The 19,953-nt window shown below is 38.8% G+C and overlaps 1 protein-coding gene and 1 long non-coding RNA gene across 8 annotated transcripts in view; one reads left to right on the top strand and one right to left on the bottom strand.

Annotated features, from left to right (window-relative positions):
- Nucleotides 1-18,333, top strand: part of LOC131426964 (uncharacterized) — a 38,303-nt gene extending 19,970 nt beyond the window's left edge. For 3 of the 7 annotated variants that reach the window (XM_058589784.1, XM_058589783.1, XM_058589781.1), the window contains 7 exons: nucleotides 8,347-8,460; nucleotides 8,524-8,669; nucleotides 10,708-10,854; nucleotides 11,940-12,214; nucleotides 12,307-12,474; nucleotides 12,983-13,097; nucleotides 18,158-18,333. In XM_058589784.1, the coding sequence (XP_058445767.1) occupies nucleotides 8,347-8,460; nucleotides 8,524-8,669; nucleotides 10,708-10,854; nucleotides 11,940-12,214; nucleotides 12,307-12,474; nucleotides 12,983-13,089 (957 nt within the window). In that variant the 3' untranslated portion in view covers nucleotides 13,090-13,097; nucleotides 18,158-18,333. Of the gene's footprint in view, nucleotides 1-8,346; nucleotides 8,461-8,523; nucleotides 8,670-10,707; nucleotides 10,855-11,939; nucleotides 12,215-12,275; nucleotides 12,475-12,982; nucleotides 13,098-18,157 lie in introns of those variants that run through there. The other 4 variants (XM_058589782.1, XM_058589786.1, XM_058589785.1 and 1 more) reach the window with 4 other exon arrangements.
- LOC131426966 (uncharacterized) lies at nucleotides 865-6,410 on the bottom strand. The gene is made up of 2 exons (XR_009229223.1): nucleotides 5,406-6,410; nucleotides 865-5,349 (listed from the first exon to the last, which is right to left on the bottom strand). It is a non-coding gene; the product is annotated as an uncharacterized LOC131426966 (long non-coding RNA).
- Nucleotides 18,334-19,953: the final 1,620 nt, after the last annotated feature.

Genomic DNA, 19,953 nt, shown 5'->3' with positions numbered 1-19,953 from the left:
AATAGCAACAAATTGAATTAGAGCTAAGTCACGCAACCACCACTCATTCAAATAGTGACAGTAAGTATACTAAGCCACACCTACATCCGAGAAACCAAAACCAAAATGGGAGGCCCAGAGCCCCCACCCCTCAATAATTTCCCCCCCTTACCCCCATCCAGTGCCTCCCCCGCATACATGCAAAAAGGTGACGAAATAGATACTCACATACTACTTTTACGTCCCACAATCAATGATAACCAAACAAACACGCTCCCCCCCAACCCCTTCCTTATCCAAAAAATTATTCAACAATTCATCGGGGCTGACTACAACAAATTCCTAAGTGCAACGAAAACGGCGCGAGGAACACAATACATATTAAAAACAACGTCCAGGCACGTATACACAAGACTCAGGACTCTCCAAAGCCTCGGAAATGATTACCCGGTCGAGGTCATACCACACCCGACCCTTAATAGAGTCCAGGGTGTTATCTACGACGTCGACACTATCAACCTCTCCGAGGCAGAACTGCTAACCGAACTAAAAGCTCAAAACGTTATTGACGTTCGGAGAATTACTAAGACTGTTAATGGAACACTCACCAACACCCCGCTACTCATTCTGTCATTCGCCGGTATCAAACTACCGGAGAAAATCTTCATTGGGTTAATCCGCACCGAAGTAAGGCAGTACTATCCCGCTCCATTGCAATGTTACCGATGTGGCCACTTCGGTCACGGCAGCAAAGCATGCAACCAGAAAGAGATCTGCTTAAACTGTAGCGAGGAACACGAGAACTCTCGCGAAAACCCATGCAGAAAGAGCAGCAGATGTCCAAATTGCAACGAAAACCACCCCGCTCGATACAAAAAATGTTCGAATTACATCGCCGAAATGAAAATAGTGAAAACTAAAATCGACAATAACCTCACCTATGCGGAAGCTAGGAAACTACACAAGCCAAAACAACAAACCTTCGTTAATGTAGCAAGCAACGAGGCAAAGGAGTGGCGTGAAAAATCAGAAAAATTGGAAAAAGACTTCGAGGAACTCAAAAACCAATATCGCTCAAAGATCACACAACTGGTTAATAGCAAAGACACTCTAATAAAAAAACTGAAACAAGAGCTACAAGAAAGCCAAAAAATTAACATGCAGATTCTCGCTGAGATGGCCGAACTAAAGAAACATATTACTGGAAACTACACCCAGTCACAAAGCACATGGACACATCCCAAAGACAACACCCGGAAAACCAAACACAATTCCAACGATGACATCCCCACATCCAACCCTGAAAAAGCAACGGCCAACTACGGAAACCTATTTACGGAGATAATCCCAATTATCAATACATCGAAGAAACTACCTCAACAAAGTGCAGACAAACATAGAGAAAACTCCCCTACCCAATCACCACGAGCAAAAAAACAGAATACAAGCAGAGCCAACGACAATTTCTCACCCCCTCCTGAAATGGAGGGGATAGAAACCGATCATTCCTCGGATATCGACCCAACAATCGAATAAAAGGACATTAAGATACTAACCCCTCCAACAAAAGACATGCACCGAGATCAACTAACTCTACAAAACAAAACAAAAATGATCCAAAACCGAACAACACTCGCATTACAATGGAACACTAACGGACTACGAAACTCTCTAGGCGACCTACAAATATTAATCAATAATACCAATCCTATCTGTCTGGCTTTACAAGAAACCCACCTCTCCGACGCCACCGACCCCACTGCATGGCTCGGACACAATTACACATGGGAAGCTAAAACCGGGGAGAACATCTATCAAACAGTCGGACTTGGAATACGTAAGGACATTCCTTCTACCATCATTCAACTGCGGACAGATCTGATCGCTGTTGCCAGACAGATCACATACCCGTTTAAAATAACGGTCGTCTCGATTTACCTACCCCAAAACATTTCCAATTTAAACCACAAATTCCGCAAACTAATTGAAGAAATTCATCCCCCATTCCTCATCCTGGGGGATGTCAACGCCCACCACGAACGTTGGGGAGCACGCCAAAGCAACCAACGAGGGAACCTAATAATCGAAACCATCGAAGATCACAACGCAATAATTCTAAACGACGGCAGAATTACCTTCACTCGCGGGAACTCCGAATCGGCAATCGACATCTCCATAGCTTCATCATCAGTAGCCAGATTATGCTCTTGGGAGGTCCTCGATGATCCTGCCAACAGCGACCATTTTCCCATTACCATTTCCCATAACCAACACTCACCCGACACTACACGAAGACCACGATGGATCACGGAACGTGCGGACTGGCCCGAATACGAACGCCTTGTATCAATCAACATAGAACCTAACAGGGAGTACACCGCCACAGAGCTCGGCCTTATAATGAACCAAGCCGCCCACGAAACCATACCTAAAACAGGTAAAAAGGCTGCGAAGCGAGCCATCCACTGGTGGTGCCCAGAGGTGGCAGACGCCATCAAAGCCCGCCGTAAGGCACTGCGGGTACTACAAAAAACCGAAATTAATAACCCAACCCGACAGGAAAAGGAACAGATATTCAGAACTAAAAGGAACCAAGCCAGGAAAGCAATCCGAGAAGCAAAAGAGGCAAGCTGGACCCGATTCTTAGAAGAAATCTCAACCGACTCAAACACAACCCAACTTTGGAGAAGGGTCAACGCACTAAACGGCAAGCGCCGCCACACCGGCTTCACCCTCAACACTAACGGCACCACCACAATAGACCCCTCCATAATGGCAGAGGAAATGGGCACCCACTTTGCCTCATTATCAGCCAACAATGCCTTACATCCTGCATTCCTAACAAAGAAAGCCAAACTTGAACTCATCAAAACTACCTTTCCCCCCGACACCGGACAACAGTTCAACCAACCATTCTCCGGCTCCGAACTCCAACATGCACTAGCATCAGCACACGGTAAATCAGCCGGAAGCGACGGCATCAGCTACCCACTCATACAGCATCTCCCACCCGACGCCAAAAAAGCACTACTGAAGTGTTATAACACAATATGGGAGCGCGGGAAACTACCCGATTACTGGAAAAGTGCCTTAGTCGTCCCTATTCCCAAGAAATGCGAGGGAAACAGAACCGTAAAAGACTTCCGTCCCATCAGTCTTCTCCCATGTATTGGAAAAATCATGGAAAAAATGGTAAACCGCCGCCTGTCAGCTTATTTAGAGACTAACCAACTGCTCGACCAAAGACAATTCGCTTTCCGCCAAGGCCAAGGAACAGGAATCCACCTGGGAACCCTGGGTCAGATTTTACGCGACGCAAAAGACCAAAACCTGCATGCCGACATAGCCATCCTAGACATAGCCAAAGCCTATAATACAGTATGGCGAGAAGGCATACTGCGCACGCTACTTAAAGAAGGAATCACCGGCAACATGGGTGCATTTCTCAGCAACTATCTTCAAAATCGTCAATTCCAGGTTACCATAGGAGGAAACCGATCATCAACCTTCACCGAAACCAACGGGGTACCCCAAGGCTCCGCACTAGCCGTCACACTCTTTTTAATAGCAATGAACCCTGTATTCCGAAACATAACAAGCAAACTCCACATACTTGTCTATGCCGACGACATAATCCTCGTCTCAACAGGAAAAAACCTCAAATTCATTCGCAGGAAGATCCAAACCGCGGTTAAGAAAATCGGCCAATGGGCGAACTCTGTCGGATTTTCCATAGCACCCCAGAAATGCGCCATTGCACATTGTTGCAACTCTCACCATGTCGCTGCAGGAAATCCAATTAAACTGGATAACACTAACATACCCTTTCAACGCCTACCCAAGATACTCGGCATCACGATCGACCGAAAGCTCACTTTCAACGACCACTTCAAGAACATTAAAAAAGACTGCGAAAGTCGGCTGCGACTTATCAAAACAATAAGCTCCTGCCACCCCCGATGGAACCGACGAACAGCTCTCAACATCAGCAAGGCCCTAATCAACAGCCGGATCTTCTATGGAATTGAAATCACTTGCCTAAACCGGGAAGGCATGCAGAAGACATTAGCTCCTCTCTACAACCGCTCAATCCGTCTGGCAAGCAACCTCTTACCTAGCACCCCGGCGTTCGCTGCCTGCGTTGAATCCGGAGTCTTACCCTTCCAATGGTACGCCAATATCACCATTTTCAAAAGGACTCTCGGCTTCCTACAAAGAACAAGAGGCAACAATCGAATATTACTCAGTATTGCCAAAGACCTGTACCTAATGTACAATAATACCAGAATGCCCAAACTTGCCAGGATACAACAGATCCGCCGGCGGGAATGGTTTGCCAAAACTCCACGCATCGACACCAGTTTAACCCGCACCCTCCGGGCAGGAACACAATCAAACGTAGTCCGAACCCACTTGCACCGACTAATAGAAGAGAACTACCCCTATCATCATCAAATTTTTACCGACGGATCCAAACTGAACGAACATGTCGGAGCCGGTATCTACAGCACAACATCCAACCACAACTTTCGGCTACACTCATCATGCTCAGTATTCTCGGCTGAAGCCTCAGCAATCCTCTACGCAATCAAATCCAAACCCCCCAACACTCCAACGATAATTCTATCCGACTCCTTGGCAGTCCTCACCGCCCTCGAAACAGGCAATTCCCTACACCCCTTCATCCAAGCAATAGAGGAACAGTGCAACAACCAGACGATCATCTGTTGGATACCCGGACACTCTGGAATCCCCGGCAACGAAGAAGCCGACGCACTCGCAGCTTTAGGCAGGTCCAACAACCACTACCTTACCAGAACGGTCCCAGCTATGGACCTCATCAGATGCGTCAATACAAAAGCTTTACACCACTTCATCAGAACCTGGAGAGCATCCTCAGGGCACACCCAAAAAATTAAAGGTGAACCCGACAAATGGATCGATAGAAGCAGCCGGATGGAGCAACGAGCCCTATCCAGATTGCGAACCGGCCACACCAGAATTACCCATGCACACACCATTTCAAATTGTCAACCACCATCCTGCCCCATATGCAACGTCAGGCTCTCAGTTGAACACATTCTCATCAACTGCCCCAAATTTCACGGTCTTCGCAGACATCACAGTCTGCCCAGCTCGATCCGCGAGGTACTCAGCAACAACCCGGACAACGAACATGCACTCCTTAAACTACTCCGAGATGCCAATCTACTCGAATGTCTTTGAGTGTCACGACCAAAAATCCTCACAAACGCAAGAGGAACCTAACTCCGTAACGCAAACCCACCCGAATGCTATCTAGATACCCAAATCAAAACACCAAACACCGAAAAAATTACGACCGAAAGTCTTCAAAAACGCAAGAGAAACCTAAAACAAAATCGAAATTAACTTCATCTGCCAACTAGATTAAAAATTATACCTACCGGCAGCGTAAACAAACAGCTAAGCGTTTTGTACAATAGCACCGACAGCAGCTGACAATCACTCGGACACCTAAAATAAAGACCAAAATGAATACACCGATCGAATTGTCGAACAAGTGGTGTCAGCAATAATAATCATACAGCACACCGCTCCGATTCACCGACCGAAGCGCATATCGATCAATTTCCGATACCGAAGCCCAAACCATCCAGTTCAACATCGCCAAGAGTATTAGTCAGTCGCATTCAGAATGGGCTTTTTTTCATCATCCGAAGAAGAGAATAACCGTGCCGAGATACACGGAAACACTCTGCTAACCATAGTGGAAACACAAAACAAACACTCGGAGGAATTCTCCAAACAATCAACGGCGGTAATAATTCTCATCATACTGGTCACCATCCTTATCCTGCTCATCATCATGAGGAGCATCCTGAAAATGCTAAAAAGAAAATGGACCAATGAAGGAATGAGGACGGCCCAGTCCATAGCGAGTATCACCAGAGTCTGAACGGAAACGCACCGATATCCTCACCTGAACACACCCGGCCGTCCAATCCAACACAGTCCTACTCCACACAGTCCGGAGCTCCACAAGTCCAGAGTCATTAAAAATAAAAACAACGGCAGGCCCCACTATCTTGAACCATTAAACAGACCTTAAACATCAACCAAACAGAAAACGGCTGATCACGCAAATCGAGTCGACGACCAACACGAAGCAGCTCAAAGTTATAAAGAAAGCACACAATATTGCAACCAAGGTCGGACAACGGCATCTATCAGCCAGAATTACAACTAAGCAACACGGGGGAACCCTATCTCCACAACGAACGGCCCAAGGACAACGACACCTGCAGGTCACTTTCTTAACAGAGTCGACCCCCAGACGAAAAACTTTGAGGATCATCCACAAGGAAATCAAATCAATATATATCAATTTCCATATATTATAAACAATACAATGTAGCTATATCAAATGAAATGTAATTATAAATCCTATCCATCCCACTCATCCCCAAACTCCCCTCCCAACACTATATCACCTCGGCGAATGACCAAACGGTTAAAGCCGAGGCTCTAAATAAACGAATAATAATAATAATAATAATAATAAGTATAGGTCGAGCTAGCGAGTAATCTATCCACTTCAAACAATGTGGATCTTCAAAATCACGTCTGATTTTAGCAATAAAACCTAATTATCGAGTCGCTTTTATAATAAATCAGGAACAATTCAAATTAAAAGTGAGTTTAGAATCCAACAAAACACCAAGGTCATTAACGCGATCAACTCTTCGAACAAATTTCAAATACTGTTTAATTTTTAGTTGCATAAGAAAACACTAAGCCACCCAAAACCTACCTACCTGTCGACTATTCAAATCAGCAAATCTTAGATGATTCTTAGATATCATTTGAATCTTAGATCGGTTCAGCCATCTACGAGGAAAATAAGTTACACAATTTTAATTTCGTTTCACATATCATCCTGTAGTTCCGGAACCAGAAGTCGGATCCAAACATAATTCAGGAACCTTGTTTAGGAGCATACGAATTTTCATATGAATCTGAGTTTGTAGAAAACGGTTGAGTCATCTTCGAAAATAAGGTAAAAAATTGAGTGAAATTATTTGTCACATACGCATTTGCTGATCTCGACGAACTGATTCGAATGGTATATGGATGTTATGTTCTTCCACCATTTATTGCTGTAAGTAGTTTAAAACAATATAATTAAAACAAATTTGCCATCATCTGGTTCGAATATGACAAATGTCATATTCGAACGATTATGTTGCCAAAAATGAACCATGCTGAAATCGGTCCGAGGCAAAAAGTCATGAAAAAAGATGCTGTACACAGTCTTTTTGGTATTCAGAAACAATTGTATGTTACATTATAAAAAATCATGTTTTACGTTGCTCCCAAGCATTTCTTTATCATACACAGTCAAAACTTCTACTGCTGGAATAGGGGGAAAAGTCGTTTACACAAAAATTTCGATATCTCCGTTAAAAATGGACGGATTTTAACAATCTATGGCTTGTTTGATAGCTACTACCGTGCGGAATCTAAGTCTGAAAACATTTTCTGTTTTCAAGGTCAATTGTGACAGATACTGTCAAAAAACTGAAAATTTTGACATAAAACTTCGTATAACTCAAAAAGTAAACATTCGATCTCAAAACCATCCAATAGCGTTCTGGGTGACGAGGAGACCTTTCATTTGAGACTAGTTTGATCAAAATTGGTCCAGCCATCTCTGAGATCTCGACCTCTTAGTTGACAACACACATACAGACACACACACACTGACATTTGCTCAGTTCGTCGAGCTGAATCGATTGGTATATGACACTCGGCCCTCCGGGCCTCGGAAAATTTTTAAAGTTTGAGCGAATTCTATACCTATTTTTTATATTTATAAAAAAGGTAAAAATCTTTTTTTCTGTTAGTTTTTCATTCATTTGGCTTCCCCAATATATGTTTCCGCTCAGTCATTGCAAAAACTGAAGTCGAACAAGTTTTTTCTGCACGCGCTGAATTCGTAAACTCCAAGCTACTTGATACTGATTCCAAACTATGCTGGCATTTTCAAGTATAGGTCGAGCTAGCGAGTAATCTATCCACTTCAAACAATGTGGATCTTTAAAATCACGTCTGATGTTAACAATAAAACCTAATTGTCGAGTCGCTTTTATAATTAATCAGGAACGATTCAAATTAAAAGTGAGTTTAGAATCCAACAAAACACCAAGGTCATTAACGCAATCAACTCTTCGAACAAATTTCAAATACTGTTTCATTTTTAGTTGCATAAGAAAACACTAAGCCAACCAAAAACCTACCCTCTAACAGAGACTTATACCTAACGTTGTTAGACATGTGAGAAATAAGCACTGTCAAAAAATTTACGAACAAGTATTTTTACTTTAGGAACTTGAAAGACGGACTAACAAAGAATTGACCGATCGTTTCCAATCCCTTCTGCAGCAACGAGAGAAATTAGATTTGAATAACAAACGAATTCATAATTTAGTTCGGAGAGATGTAAGTAATGTTTCATAAATAATCTGACGAAACATAATAAAAACCATTGAAATATACTTTCAGAGCGACTTTGATATCAATTTATCACGTTATGATCGAGACACAACCAGTATGGTAGATCTGAAAATTCAAACAGAAGAAGTGGAGAGAATAATCAAGAAAATGAAATACGCTACTTCATGTGGTGAACCGAGAGAAATTTTCCCAAGGTTAGTGAAATGTCAATACGCCACAAAATGTTTCAATTTTCAAGTATGAATCAATACTTAAAACAAATTGGGCTAATAACATCTAATCATTTCATTTTATCTGAGATTCTGATTACTTGGTATATTACATTTGCTAAGGTACTGCTGCCTGCTGATATGATGTTACATATATTAAATCTTGCTTCATTTAGAATTGGAACAAACTTTTGCTCATATTGTGGCGCTCCTGGTGGACGGATTTGGAAGCTCTTGGCGCCCACGTGTCGGGAATTTTGTCAGCTTCACGTATGATTTTTGACATTCCGGATATCGACTGTACTTTGTAAACAATCAACATGGAAGCCGAAAGAAGGAAAAAAAATTGTGCACAGTTATTTGGAAAATCCATTGTGGTCTGCATCTAGGCTAGCTAAACAGCTGAATTTGCCCAGAAATACCGTATGGCGCGTTATCAAACGGTGTAAGGAAACATTGACGACGATTCGGAAGCTTCAAGCCGATCGTCGGAGTCGAACTGACGACCGGAAATTGCGTGGTAAGATTTTGAAGACGATTAAGAGGAATCCTAATCTGTCGGACCGTGATTTGGCCAGAAAATTCGGTGCTGCCCATAGTACCGTGAGGAGAACTCGACTCCGGGAAGGAATCAAGTCGTATCGAGCTAGCAAACAGCCAAATCGGACAATGAAACAGAATAGTGTGGTCAAAATTCGTGCTCGGAAACTATATGACCAGGTGCTGACCAAGTTCAACGGGTGTCTTCTGATGGACGATGAAACCTGTGTCAAGGCTGACTTCGGTCAAATCCCAGGTCAAAAATTTTACTTGGCAACGGCTCGGGGGGATGTTCCAGCCAAATTTAAATTTGTTTTTGCCGACAAATTTGCAAGAAAATTTATGATTTGGCCGGGCATTTGCACCTGCGGCAAAAAAACGAAAGTTTTCGTTACAAATAAGACAAATGACATCGGAACTATACCAAAAAGAGTGTCTCCAAAAACGAATTTTGCCGTTCATTCGATCCCACGACCATCCTGTAATGTTTTGGCCAGATTTGGCAAGCTGTCATTACAGCAAAGCCGTTTAAGAATGGTATGCAGAGAAAGTGGTCCAGTTTGTTCCGAAAAACCTTAACCCACTCAACTGCCCCCAGTTCCGCCCTATTGAGAAATACTGGGCAATCATGAAGAGGAGACTCAAGGCAAAGGGAAACGTTGTCAAAGACATCAATCAGATGACGACCTGGTGGAAGAAGATAACTAAAACGATGGACGAAGAAGGTGTGCGCCGCCTAATGAGCCGTGTTACAGGAAAAATTCGAGAATTCCTTCAAAACCGTGACGAATAATTTTATCCGTATTTTTTCTTAAAAGTATGAAGAAAACGCTACATTTGTATAAAAAAGATCTTGAATACAATAATCAATAACTGAAATACAGGCAATTGTCTTTGTTCCAATTCTATTTGAAGCAAGCTTTACAATCAGTAAATCAAAATGGAAAAATCATCAAATCGAGATCACTGCCGAAAAAGATCACTTGTGCTCTTTTCCAACTACTGATCTGATCTTTTTAAGATCAGTTGATCAGTGATCTTTAAATCTGAGTTAGAATGATTCTTGATTCATGTAAGATCAATCATTGGGTGGCTTTGATCATTGTGGAAGAAAATCTCATATGATCAAAATCAGACATGAGTTCCGATTAATTTACGTCTAAAAGCGTTGATGCACCGATGAGGGGCGTGAAAATTAGTGAAATCTTAACTAAGAATAACGCGTGTCAATAAGACTTTTAAAATCATGGAAAATTGTCAATTTTTTTTGGTTGGGGGGAATTAAGTGGTACGGTCCTCTAGTTATTTGGAGAGTTGTGCCTTACATGATAAGTGATGAGACGAAAGGTTGAGTAAGTAATTCTCCCCAAAAGAAAAATTCCAATTTATGATATCAGGGATTCAAAATTCTAGAATGATTTATCTAAGTAATACAATACTGACTATACCATCAACATATGAATACAGTATATTTCCAATTTAGAGTGAAGCAACAGAAGCGCGACAGTAAACAAATGAAAATCAATTTACAGCGACGTGAACACCAGCGAAATGTTGAATTTATCGAGAACGAGCTTGCTGAAATAAACCATGATGAGTTGGCGAATGACTTCACTTATGACGAAATACGGTGAGTTAAATTTACGTTGTTCAATATTTTGATCAGCGAGTAAAGTTAAAATTGACGCCGTAGACGCGGATCGCTAGGGTCACGGTAACTCTGTTCATCTCAGTTCCAGTAGTCATCTCATATACGAAAACCATCAGTTAGAGTGAGATCTGCTGTCTCTGTTCGATATATTGGCTTAAAAGATAAGTTGAAAACAGGAACAGTCGCTTTGAGTTTTCGCGTCGTTATAACAGCAGTATTGCATAACTTTCGAACTCTTTTGTCTATAATATTGCTTCTTAGAGCCAAAGCAAAAATATTGTATCCGATTCTATCACAATTCATTGGTTGAATGTCGAATAATCGCAAGAAAAAAGGCAACACTACTAATGAAATGACTATTACAATAGCCCTAATATATTTTTAAAACAAGTTTACTTTTGCCGTTGTCCTACCTAAAATTACTGATCCACTGTCAATCAGAAAACTATGAAAGAGAGTGATTCAAAGAGAACTTTGAAAGTTATTTGCTATTGTACTTCCTAACTTGATTTTGACAATCGTAAGTAGTTTATAGCTAATTCCCTTTCACTCTAACCCAGCTTACATATTAACCCCGTAGAGAAAATCGGCATAGTGAGAATAAGACAATTCCGATTCTATTTCCGAATGTTTTGATTTTTGATTAAATCAATTAAAATTGCATTAAATGGGACTGATATGCAGGTACTTTGAATATGGGACAGGAGAAGAGATGATAATTTCTCACATTTTACTAAACAAACTCACAATTGTTATAACAATTTTTGAAAGTATAATAAGGATTTCACGAATCAAGCTCACTCAAAAATGGCGAAAATCGATATGGAACTGATATGCGAGTGTGGGCTGTACTGTACTGTCATAATCCATTTGAAGTATACCAATAGCTATTTGAACGAAGATTCACCGAACACACATACAACATTTATAATACTATTTTCCATAATTAAAGTCATGAAAACCGTATCGCGTACATCTATTGAAGTTAAACGAAATTTACAACCCTTATGCTGAATGTGAAATGCAAATATATTCATTTGTTTTTTTTTATCCTCCTGTTGTAGCCGGATTACCGAATACAAGCTTAACCAGAACAAAATATCCCTAGAAAAGAAAAGACAGGAGGCGATTTCATCGCACAGGGAAAATATCAAAGATATGAGCAATATGTTGAAACTTTCATTTCAACATGTTTTGGATGTTTTCAGAAACATTGAAACAAATAACACGCTACATGTCGATACCAAGAATATTGTAGATTATTCTGATGTTAATCTACCGCTTCTGAGCTTCGAAACGGCCTACATTAAACGTCCCGATAAAATGGAGAACACTGACTGTGAGTATTGTAGATAGTTTAATTTTGTTTTGTTTTTTTTTTCTCATTTCACTTAACATAGATAATCTCACACCTCTTCTATTGGTTGGTAGCCGCCTTATGTATATCATTAGCAAAGGATAAGATCAAGCACCTGATGCAATTTTTGGAAACAAAAGACGAAGACGTTTCCCATCCATTTTACGAAAAAGATTATCAGTACAGCATTCTGAAAGAACATAACGAACAAAATATGAAAAGCATGAAGAATATTGAAAAGTGTAAGTATTTCCTGGTCTAGAATCGCTGAAATGAAAGTTCATGCAAAAAATATGAGTCATGAGGCAAACTGGTCTCTCCATTCGTGAAAATGAATGGTGTGCCGTACTGAAGTCGTGTGCAAAGTTTCATTAAACTGAAGTACAGATTTATTTATTTGTATTCGTTTATTTATACCCGGCTTTAACCTAGTTGCGGTCTTTCAGCGGAGAGTACAGATTGTTTTGCTCCTGTCCCCGACCTACGAAATTCTAAGTGTCAATAGAACCATAGCTTAAGTCAAATCAGGGTTCACATCAAACAGAAGAAGCAGTTCATTACTTTTTGACTGTTTCGAAAATTATATTTATCACTTTGATTGTTGCTGGATGAGAATAATAGCTTTTCGCCACCAACAAAGAATAATTATAAAAATAAACGGGCAATTTTGAAATGATATTGCATCTCTGTACGTTTAAAATAAATATATTTTGGCTATGTTAATCATGAAATTCTCTTCAATGTTTTCAGCAATTGTGGAAGGTCTAGTACTGAAAGATCCTAATGTTTTTTCGAGAGCCCAAATAAAAGCCATGAGTGCTCAGATTGTTTCGAAAAATATGAAGCGTGATGACTGAACCCGTATGTAAGTATTTGTTACATTTTTATCCCAGCGAAAGTTTTAGTTCTGGTAAAAAATAACGTAACAATCTTAATAAATTTCACAGAATTTTTCCAAAGTGCAACATGATATATTTACTGGTTTACATTTTCCCAGTAAAACAATAGCGAAAACAAACTATCTCCTATCTCTATACACTCAAGTTTTTTTTATGCGGTGGATACGTACTCTCATAGCTGTGAAAATTCGCATAAAAATTGTTTTAATCTCGATGCCTTTTTCACATAACTCATGTTTTAATAAAAATTACTAAGGAATCCATCAAAAAAACTTTTAATTTGAATCTTGAATAATAACTAAAAAGTTTTGTTTGAGCATGCACTAGCCCCAAGTAGCAAATGTAACTTATTAAACTTTCAAGATGTTTTACAATTGATTTAGAAATGTTATTTATGTTAGATATGTTTAGAAATATGTATATTAAAATTGATTGTGCAACTTATCCCTGTTAAGTTTCACAATACTACCGAAAAAATCACTGTACAACAACTTTAAATACATCTAAAACAATTGTGCAGTAAATCACCAACTTGTTAATGTTTCACTAGAAGCTCTACAAAAAATTTCACATGGTCATGTAAAACGGGAGTAACTATAACAATTGTGTAACTTATCAAAAACTTTCCAAACGGCTGTCATAATTGTACCGGACGTCGAAATTGCTATAAATCTCTTGTGGAAGAAATATTAGTGAAATAATTGATACTATCCGCAAGCCAAAAAAGGCTAAGCCGAATTGATAACGTTGCTGTAAAAATATATTTCTGCAGAGTTCGCATTGTTTTTGCTGCCTCGTGAATTTTTAAATCAGTGTGTGCAGTTTTCTTCAGTTTTAGAAAAACATTGATATAAAATTCAAACTTGCAAAAAAGTTTATCGATTTGAATTGAACGCAAAACCTGTAGACATGAGAATATTATCATAAAAGTTGCAAAAATACAGCGTTATTTATTTATTTGGTCATCGAAAATTTACATCGCACAGACACTTAAATGCTAATTCTTAATTTAAACACATTTTTAGACACATTAAAATCAAATTTGTCATAAACTTCATTAATCGATCGGCAACATACATTAAGAGGGTTGTTTTGTCCATATTGTGTGCGATGATTAGGCAGCTGAAACAGTTCCATAGTTCCGTCTCAACGGGGCACGAAATTGTAGTTTTCTTAGTAATTCAGCACAGTCGATATTATTACCAACAATGTCGAAGATTAGAAGACGTTGCAAGGTTTTCCTTCTGCTCTCTAATGTTGGAAGATGGATAATTCGACAGCGATCCTCATAGGAGGGGAGGTGAACGGGATCGGACCAAGGCAGCAGACGTAGAGCGTAACGTATGAAACTTTTTTGCACGCTTTCGATTCTCTATTTTTTTCGCTAATATGTACGCTGTGGTACGGTGCCCAGACTGGAGCAGCATATTCCAAAATGCTGCGAACAATTGAACAGTACAATATTCTTAGACAGTATACATCTTCGAAAGCCTGAGTATTTCGACGAATGAAACCAAGCATTGAAAAGGCCTTAGCAGTGGTCAGTGCTACATGTTCTGAAAATTTTAGCTTGTGGTCCAATAATACACCAAGATCCTTTATAATAGCGACTCTTTCAATGCTTAGTGATGAAACTTTGTAGTCAAAAGTAGTGGAGCCACGTAAACGAGAGAAAGATATTACGTTGCATTTGCTTACGTTTACTTCCATTCCGTTGATTTTGCACCAGTCAACAAGTGCATCGATGTCGGATTGAAGTGCGTTGCAGTCCAATAATGAATTTATACAGCGATAGAACTTCAGGTCATCCGCGAACAATAGCTTGGGAGATTTTATAGCTCTGCAGAGGTCGTTGATAAACAATACAAAATGCAGCGGACCCAAATGGCTTCCTTAGGGAACACCTGATGATATTGCAAACGAAGAAGATTGTATGTTACCAATGCGTACAAAAGCACTGCGTCCAGTCAAGTATGTCCTAATCCATTGTGTCAGCCACTCCGGAAAGCCAAGTCTGCTTAATTTTTCAACAGCAAGTCGATGAGGAACTTTGTCGAATGCCTTGGATAAGTCAACGTAAATTGCGTCCACTTGTTTTTTGCGCTCCATTTGATCGATTAAATCAGAAATGTAGCACATCAGATTTGTTGTAGTAGAACGTTTCCTCACGAAACCATGCTGTTCATCTGCGATGATGTGATGCACAGTCTCATATAAAGCATCGTGTAGCATGCTCTCTAGCAATTTAGGTAAGCAACTAAGAATCGAAATGGATCGATAGTTATCTACGTCATGAATGCTGCCACTCTTGTGTATTGGAATTATTGCAGCAATTTTCCATGCACTCGGAAAAACACCATGCGCGAAAATAGATATTATACGTAATGAAAACAAAAATCAATCAGATAATTTATATTCGGTTTTCATCTCGCGAAAAAAAAAGCAGACCTGACATAACTTTTTAAAGATATTGAATGAAAAGTTAATTTCATCATAGTTACTCCCATATTTTTATATTACCGCTTGTGCCACTTGTTTTTGCAACTCCAGCACACGGGCTTACCAAAATAATACCTACAGTGCGTATCACAAAAGTCGGGCCCGCTAAAATGAATGACTATACTGTATTGTTGTTTAATTCAACCAGAAGATTGAAACTGATAAAAAACAAAACGTAGAGCATTTCTTTCCGAAATATTAACATGTTAATGTTATTTAGATAATATATGTCATTACGTTGGGTGAACCATTTTCTATTTACCTCACTGTTACCATCGATGCCATATTAAAAAATATTCAAGACATATTCATTTCGAGACATTTCAGGTTTAATTACACATTAGTTTGATCAAAATTGCCTGAGAATTTTAAAGAATGTTTGAATACACGTATTTTAAACACCATTCCGATGATTCTCATTAAAAATAATAGACTGTTATTTTCACAGAAATTGGTGCACAATCATCAAAGCACGTTAATTCAAAGGCGCTTGAAAATTTCGGGGGTACGGAAACATGTTTCACCATAAAAATGCAGTTCGTTGTCGATTTTTCATTCACAAAAACACAAAAGATCAATTCAACAATATGTTGCATTATAATTTTTCATGAACAGATTATTTAACAAGATCCATGTTTGTTTTAAGAGCAGTTGCATTGAAAATCAAAAGTGAAACTCAATCATTATAAATTAAGTTAGCATGTTTTTTGTAAACGTCATTCCATTTCTTGTTTACATTACGTAGTAGTTCTCATGAGTTTCACAATTCGTTGATTTTATTACTGCCTTTTTGGTGGGATCGACGCATGTATCGGTTGAAAGTATGTTGCATAACACAGAAAAATTGCGCTTTTTCCATAACACAACAGTTACTAGAATAGTGATATAAACTAACTTGATAAATTGCACAATCAGTAGAAAAATAAAGGACAGCAACTTAACATGCTACTTGGGGCATAACCTTTCAAATTTATAAAAAGTGTTGAGCCAAGTTTAAGGGGCGGGTTGGGTCTAACACTTTTGAAAAATCATTTATTATTTTCTTTCTATTTTCTGATAGTGAAAAATTTCAAGAATAGGAATTCTTCGTTCTCTTTTGCATTTTCGTTCTACATGAAATTATAAAATTTAAACCCAGTTGTTCCAGAACTGGAAGTCGATTACGAACAAAAGTCGAGGAACAGTATATGAAACCATAAAACCTTTCATTTGAGTCTAAATTTGTGCCAATCTACTCAGCCGTATAAAAATTCCATTTCTAGGGCGTGTTGTTATACATGACACGGAAAAATCAAGCCAAATACATTCAAATAGCCATATATTTCTTCAATTAGGCAGGTATGGTCAGTTATTGATCAAATACGTTGACTTGGAGTATACCAGATCATAGTTCCTGGTTCCGGAAAAGTGCTCGTTTGCTCCAAACCGGAAATGATACCAATTTCTCAGAAACGGCTGAACTGATCGTAAACACGGATTTAAAACTGTTTCAATTTATAGGTTATGCTAGTTGCTGGATTTCAGCTATGCCAGGTCCCAGCTCCCGGTTCCGGAAGTACCGGAAATAGTAGTCGAAAACTCAAAGATTAAACTCTCAAGTCGATTTTCTCAAACTTAGACTCAAATAAAATGGTCAAAGTATATAAAAGTAGATTGCTTTTGACCTTTGTTTGGATCTCACTTTCGATTCCGGAACAACAGGATGAGATGTGATTAAAATTTTCAACTATCATTTAGAGCAAAAACTGAAACAACGAACAATTCTTATTAACTTAGGTTAAAACTGTTTAAAATTGAAAAACTGTTTATAATTGAAAAAGTTATGCCAATGTATGCCCAAACAGATTTCTTTGTTCCTATTTAATATTTGAAGAGAAGTTTTTTGAAGAATCTCTTAGTAATTAATAATGAAAACATGAGTTATATTCGAAAGGCATTATAGCACCACTGGAATCAATCAAGTTTTTCATATTTTTTTGCACATCGTACCAGGTGAAATTCAATAGCAGGCTATGGGACCGAGATACCTTCCATTTGAATCAAAGTTTGTGAAAATCGGTGCAGCCATCTCCGAGAAAATCGAGTGCCAATTTTTTGTTACATACACACTTACATACGCACACAGACATTTTTCGTACTCGACGAACTGAGTCGAATGATATATGAAACTCGGTCCCCTGGGTCTCGGTTCAAAAGTCGGGTTTCACAGTAATTGAATAGCCTATCTATATGAGAAGCCTGAGGTCTTAGAAGCCAGTTGTCGTATGTTCGAGCCCCGACCTGGAAGGATTCTTAGTGTCAGTAGGATCCATAGTACTAGCCATGCAATGATTCTGTACACTAAAAATCAGCTGCGAAGTCTGTTGAAACAGAAAGGCCAAATTCCACAAAAGGAATGTAATGCCAGGACTTTGCTTTTTTGCTATATGAGAAAGAAAAAAAGTTGCTATGCATCCGCCTACGAAGAAACTTGAGTGTATTGTACAAAATAACGGATTTTCTCGATTTACATATATTTTATTTCCAGATCAGATTTCTTGACGAAAAAAACTAGCAAACTAAATTTAATGTACTTGGAGATAAACGTCATAACAAATAGAGTTTACTTATCTGAAAAAAAAACACACCACCAAAACAATCGAAATTCGTAAGCATTATATCGGTATTATAATTACATTGTATCTGTATAAAGAAAGCTCTAAATACACAGAAAGAGAACAATAAAATGGATATGTTCCTTATTCTGAATATGCCAAACTTGTCAGACATTGCCCATGCTAGAACAAATACTACACTTTGTTTTATGGAAGAGAAGCGATCTACTAATCAAATGATCTCTTTTGCACGTATGATGACCGAATCATATCCTCTTTGTTACCTTTTGGAGCAACGAATGTCGTGGCCAACATCTTCCAAAACATGCACATCTAGTATTTTAGTTGCATGTTAGATGTAGCTCTCTGTTAGCTTGCATTCTAGAATGCTTTCTCAGACATGCGTTACTTTTCTATGATAACTTCAACAATGTTGGTAAGTTATACTAAAATATAAAAAAGCCATAATAGCCATATTTAGTAAGTATAAGTTCTATTCAATATATTCTTTTCATATTTCCGTAACGCATTTGCACGTGGTGATAAAATCATTACACAAGTTCTGGCCTACACCAGTATCGTCAGATCGTCAACGTAAATTAGTTCGTCTAGTAAGGAATTGAAAATGTATAACTTCGAAATTTCTGCATAACTTTTCTCCGGCGAACGACTCTAAGCATTTAAAACCAAAAACACTACAAAAAACGGACAAAACTAAAAACTAACTTTATTGCTTTGACAGTTTGCATAAAAACCAGGTTCGAAATAATAGGTCAAACAAATTTTCTCCCTGTGACACTAGATCTCGAGGTTAGATGTATTTTATTTATTTGTTTATCGTCTTCGAATAATTACACTACTCTTAGAGTATACAGGAATATCCCAAAGTTACAATGTTGCCCATGGGTCGAATAAACCTGCGCTCAAATTCAATTCTACTTTGTTGGAAATAAACTAACAAAGACCAGCTGTAACGAAATGATTTACGTGCATTCAGCAGAATGATGCTGAAATTTTAGATTTAGAAATTGCTCACAATGCAATAGCGAATATAGCGTAATCGGAAAGAAGATCGTGTTGAATACCGGTGTTTAATTCCCACCTACGTTCTGAATATTCTTTTCAATATAATTCTAATTTCCAGCCACCGAAATAACAAAGTGTTCTGAGCACACATACAACTTGAAACACTTAACTGATGCCAGATTAGCTGTATTGAAATTTATTGCCATATCTCAGAAATTAACGACTGTTCCTCGTACAAATAAACTGAAAACAAGTTGCATTTACTTATTCTCTAATATTCTAACAATATTGACTTATTTGGAATTGCACATCGCTTCATACCCGACCAAAACCCTTTCAAATACACTTATTCTGACCAGCAGTCAGTAAAAATTTGCTACGGTATACACACACAATGGTTTCACAATTGAGAAGCAAAAGGTATAGGAGCTTCCAGCCATTTTCTTAGCTCAATTAATAACGAGGGCTACGGACATATTTGCTTGCCTAATATGAAATGTTTTGTGTTTGTTTGGTATGTTTCTTCCCGACCGGACAAAAGTCATACTGATTTCACTTTTCATATGTTGTAAATAACCAGAGTTTGTCGACACAGTGATCCAGTGAAAGTGCACTAAATAATTAATTCATAAATAAAAACCAGCAACACAGAATGAGAGGATCGGTTTCAAGTCATGTACAAGAGGAACAGTATAGTGAAAAT

Source organism: Malaya genurostris, chromosome 2 (genome assembly GCF_030247185.1).
Source record: "Malaya genurostris strain Urasoe2022 chromosome 2, Malgen_1.1, whole genome shotgun sequence".
NCBI classification, from domain to species: domain Eukaryota; kingdom Metazoa; phylum Arthropoda; class Insecta; order Diptera; family Culicidae; genus Malaya; species Malaya genurostris.
This window is presented reverse-complemented; position numbering and strand designations above follow the sequence as displayed.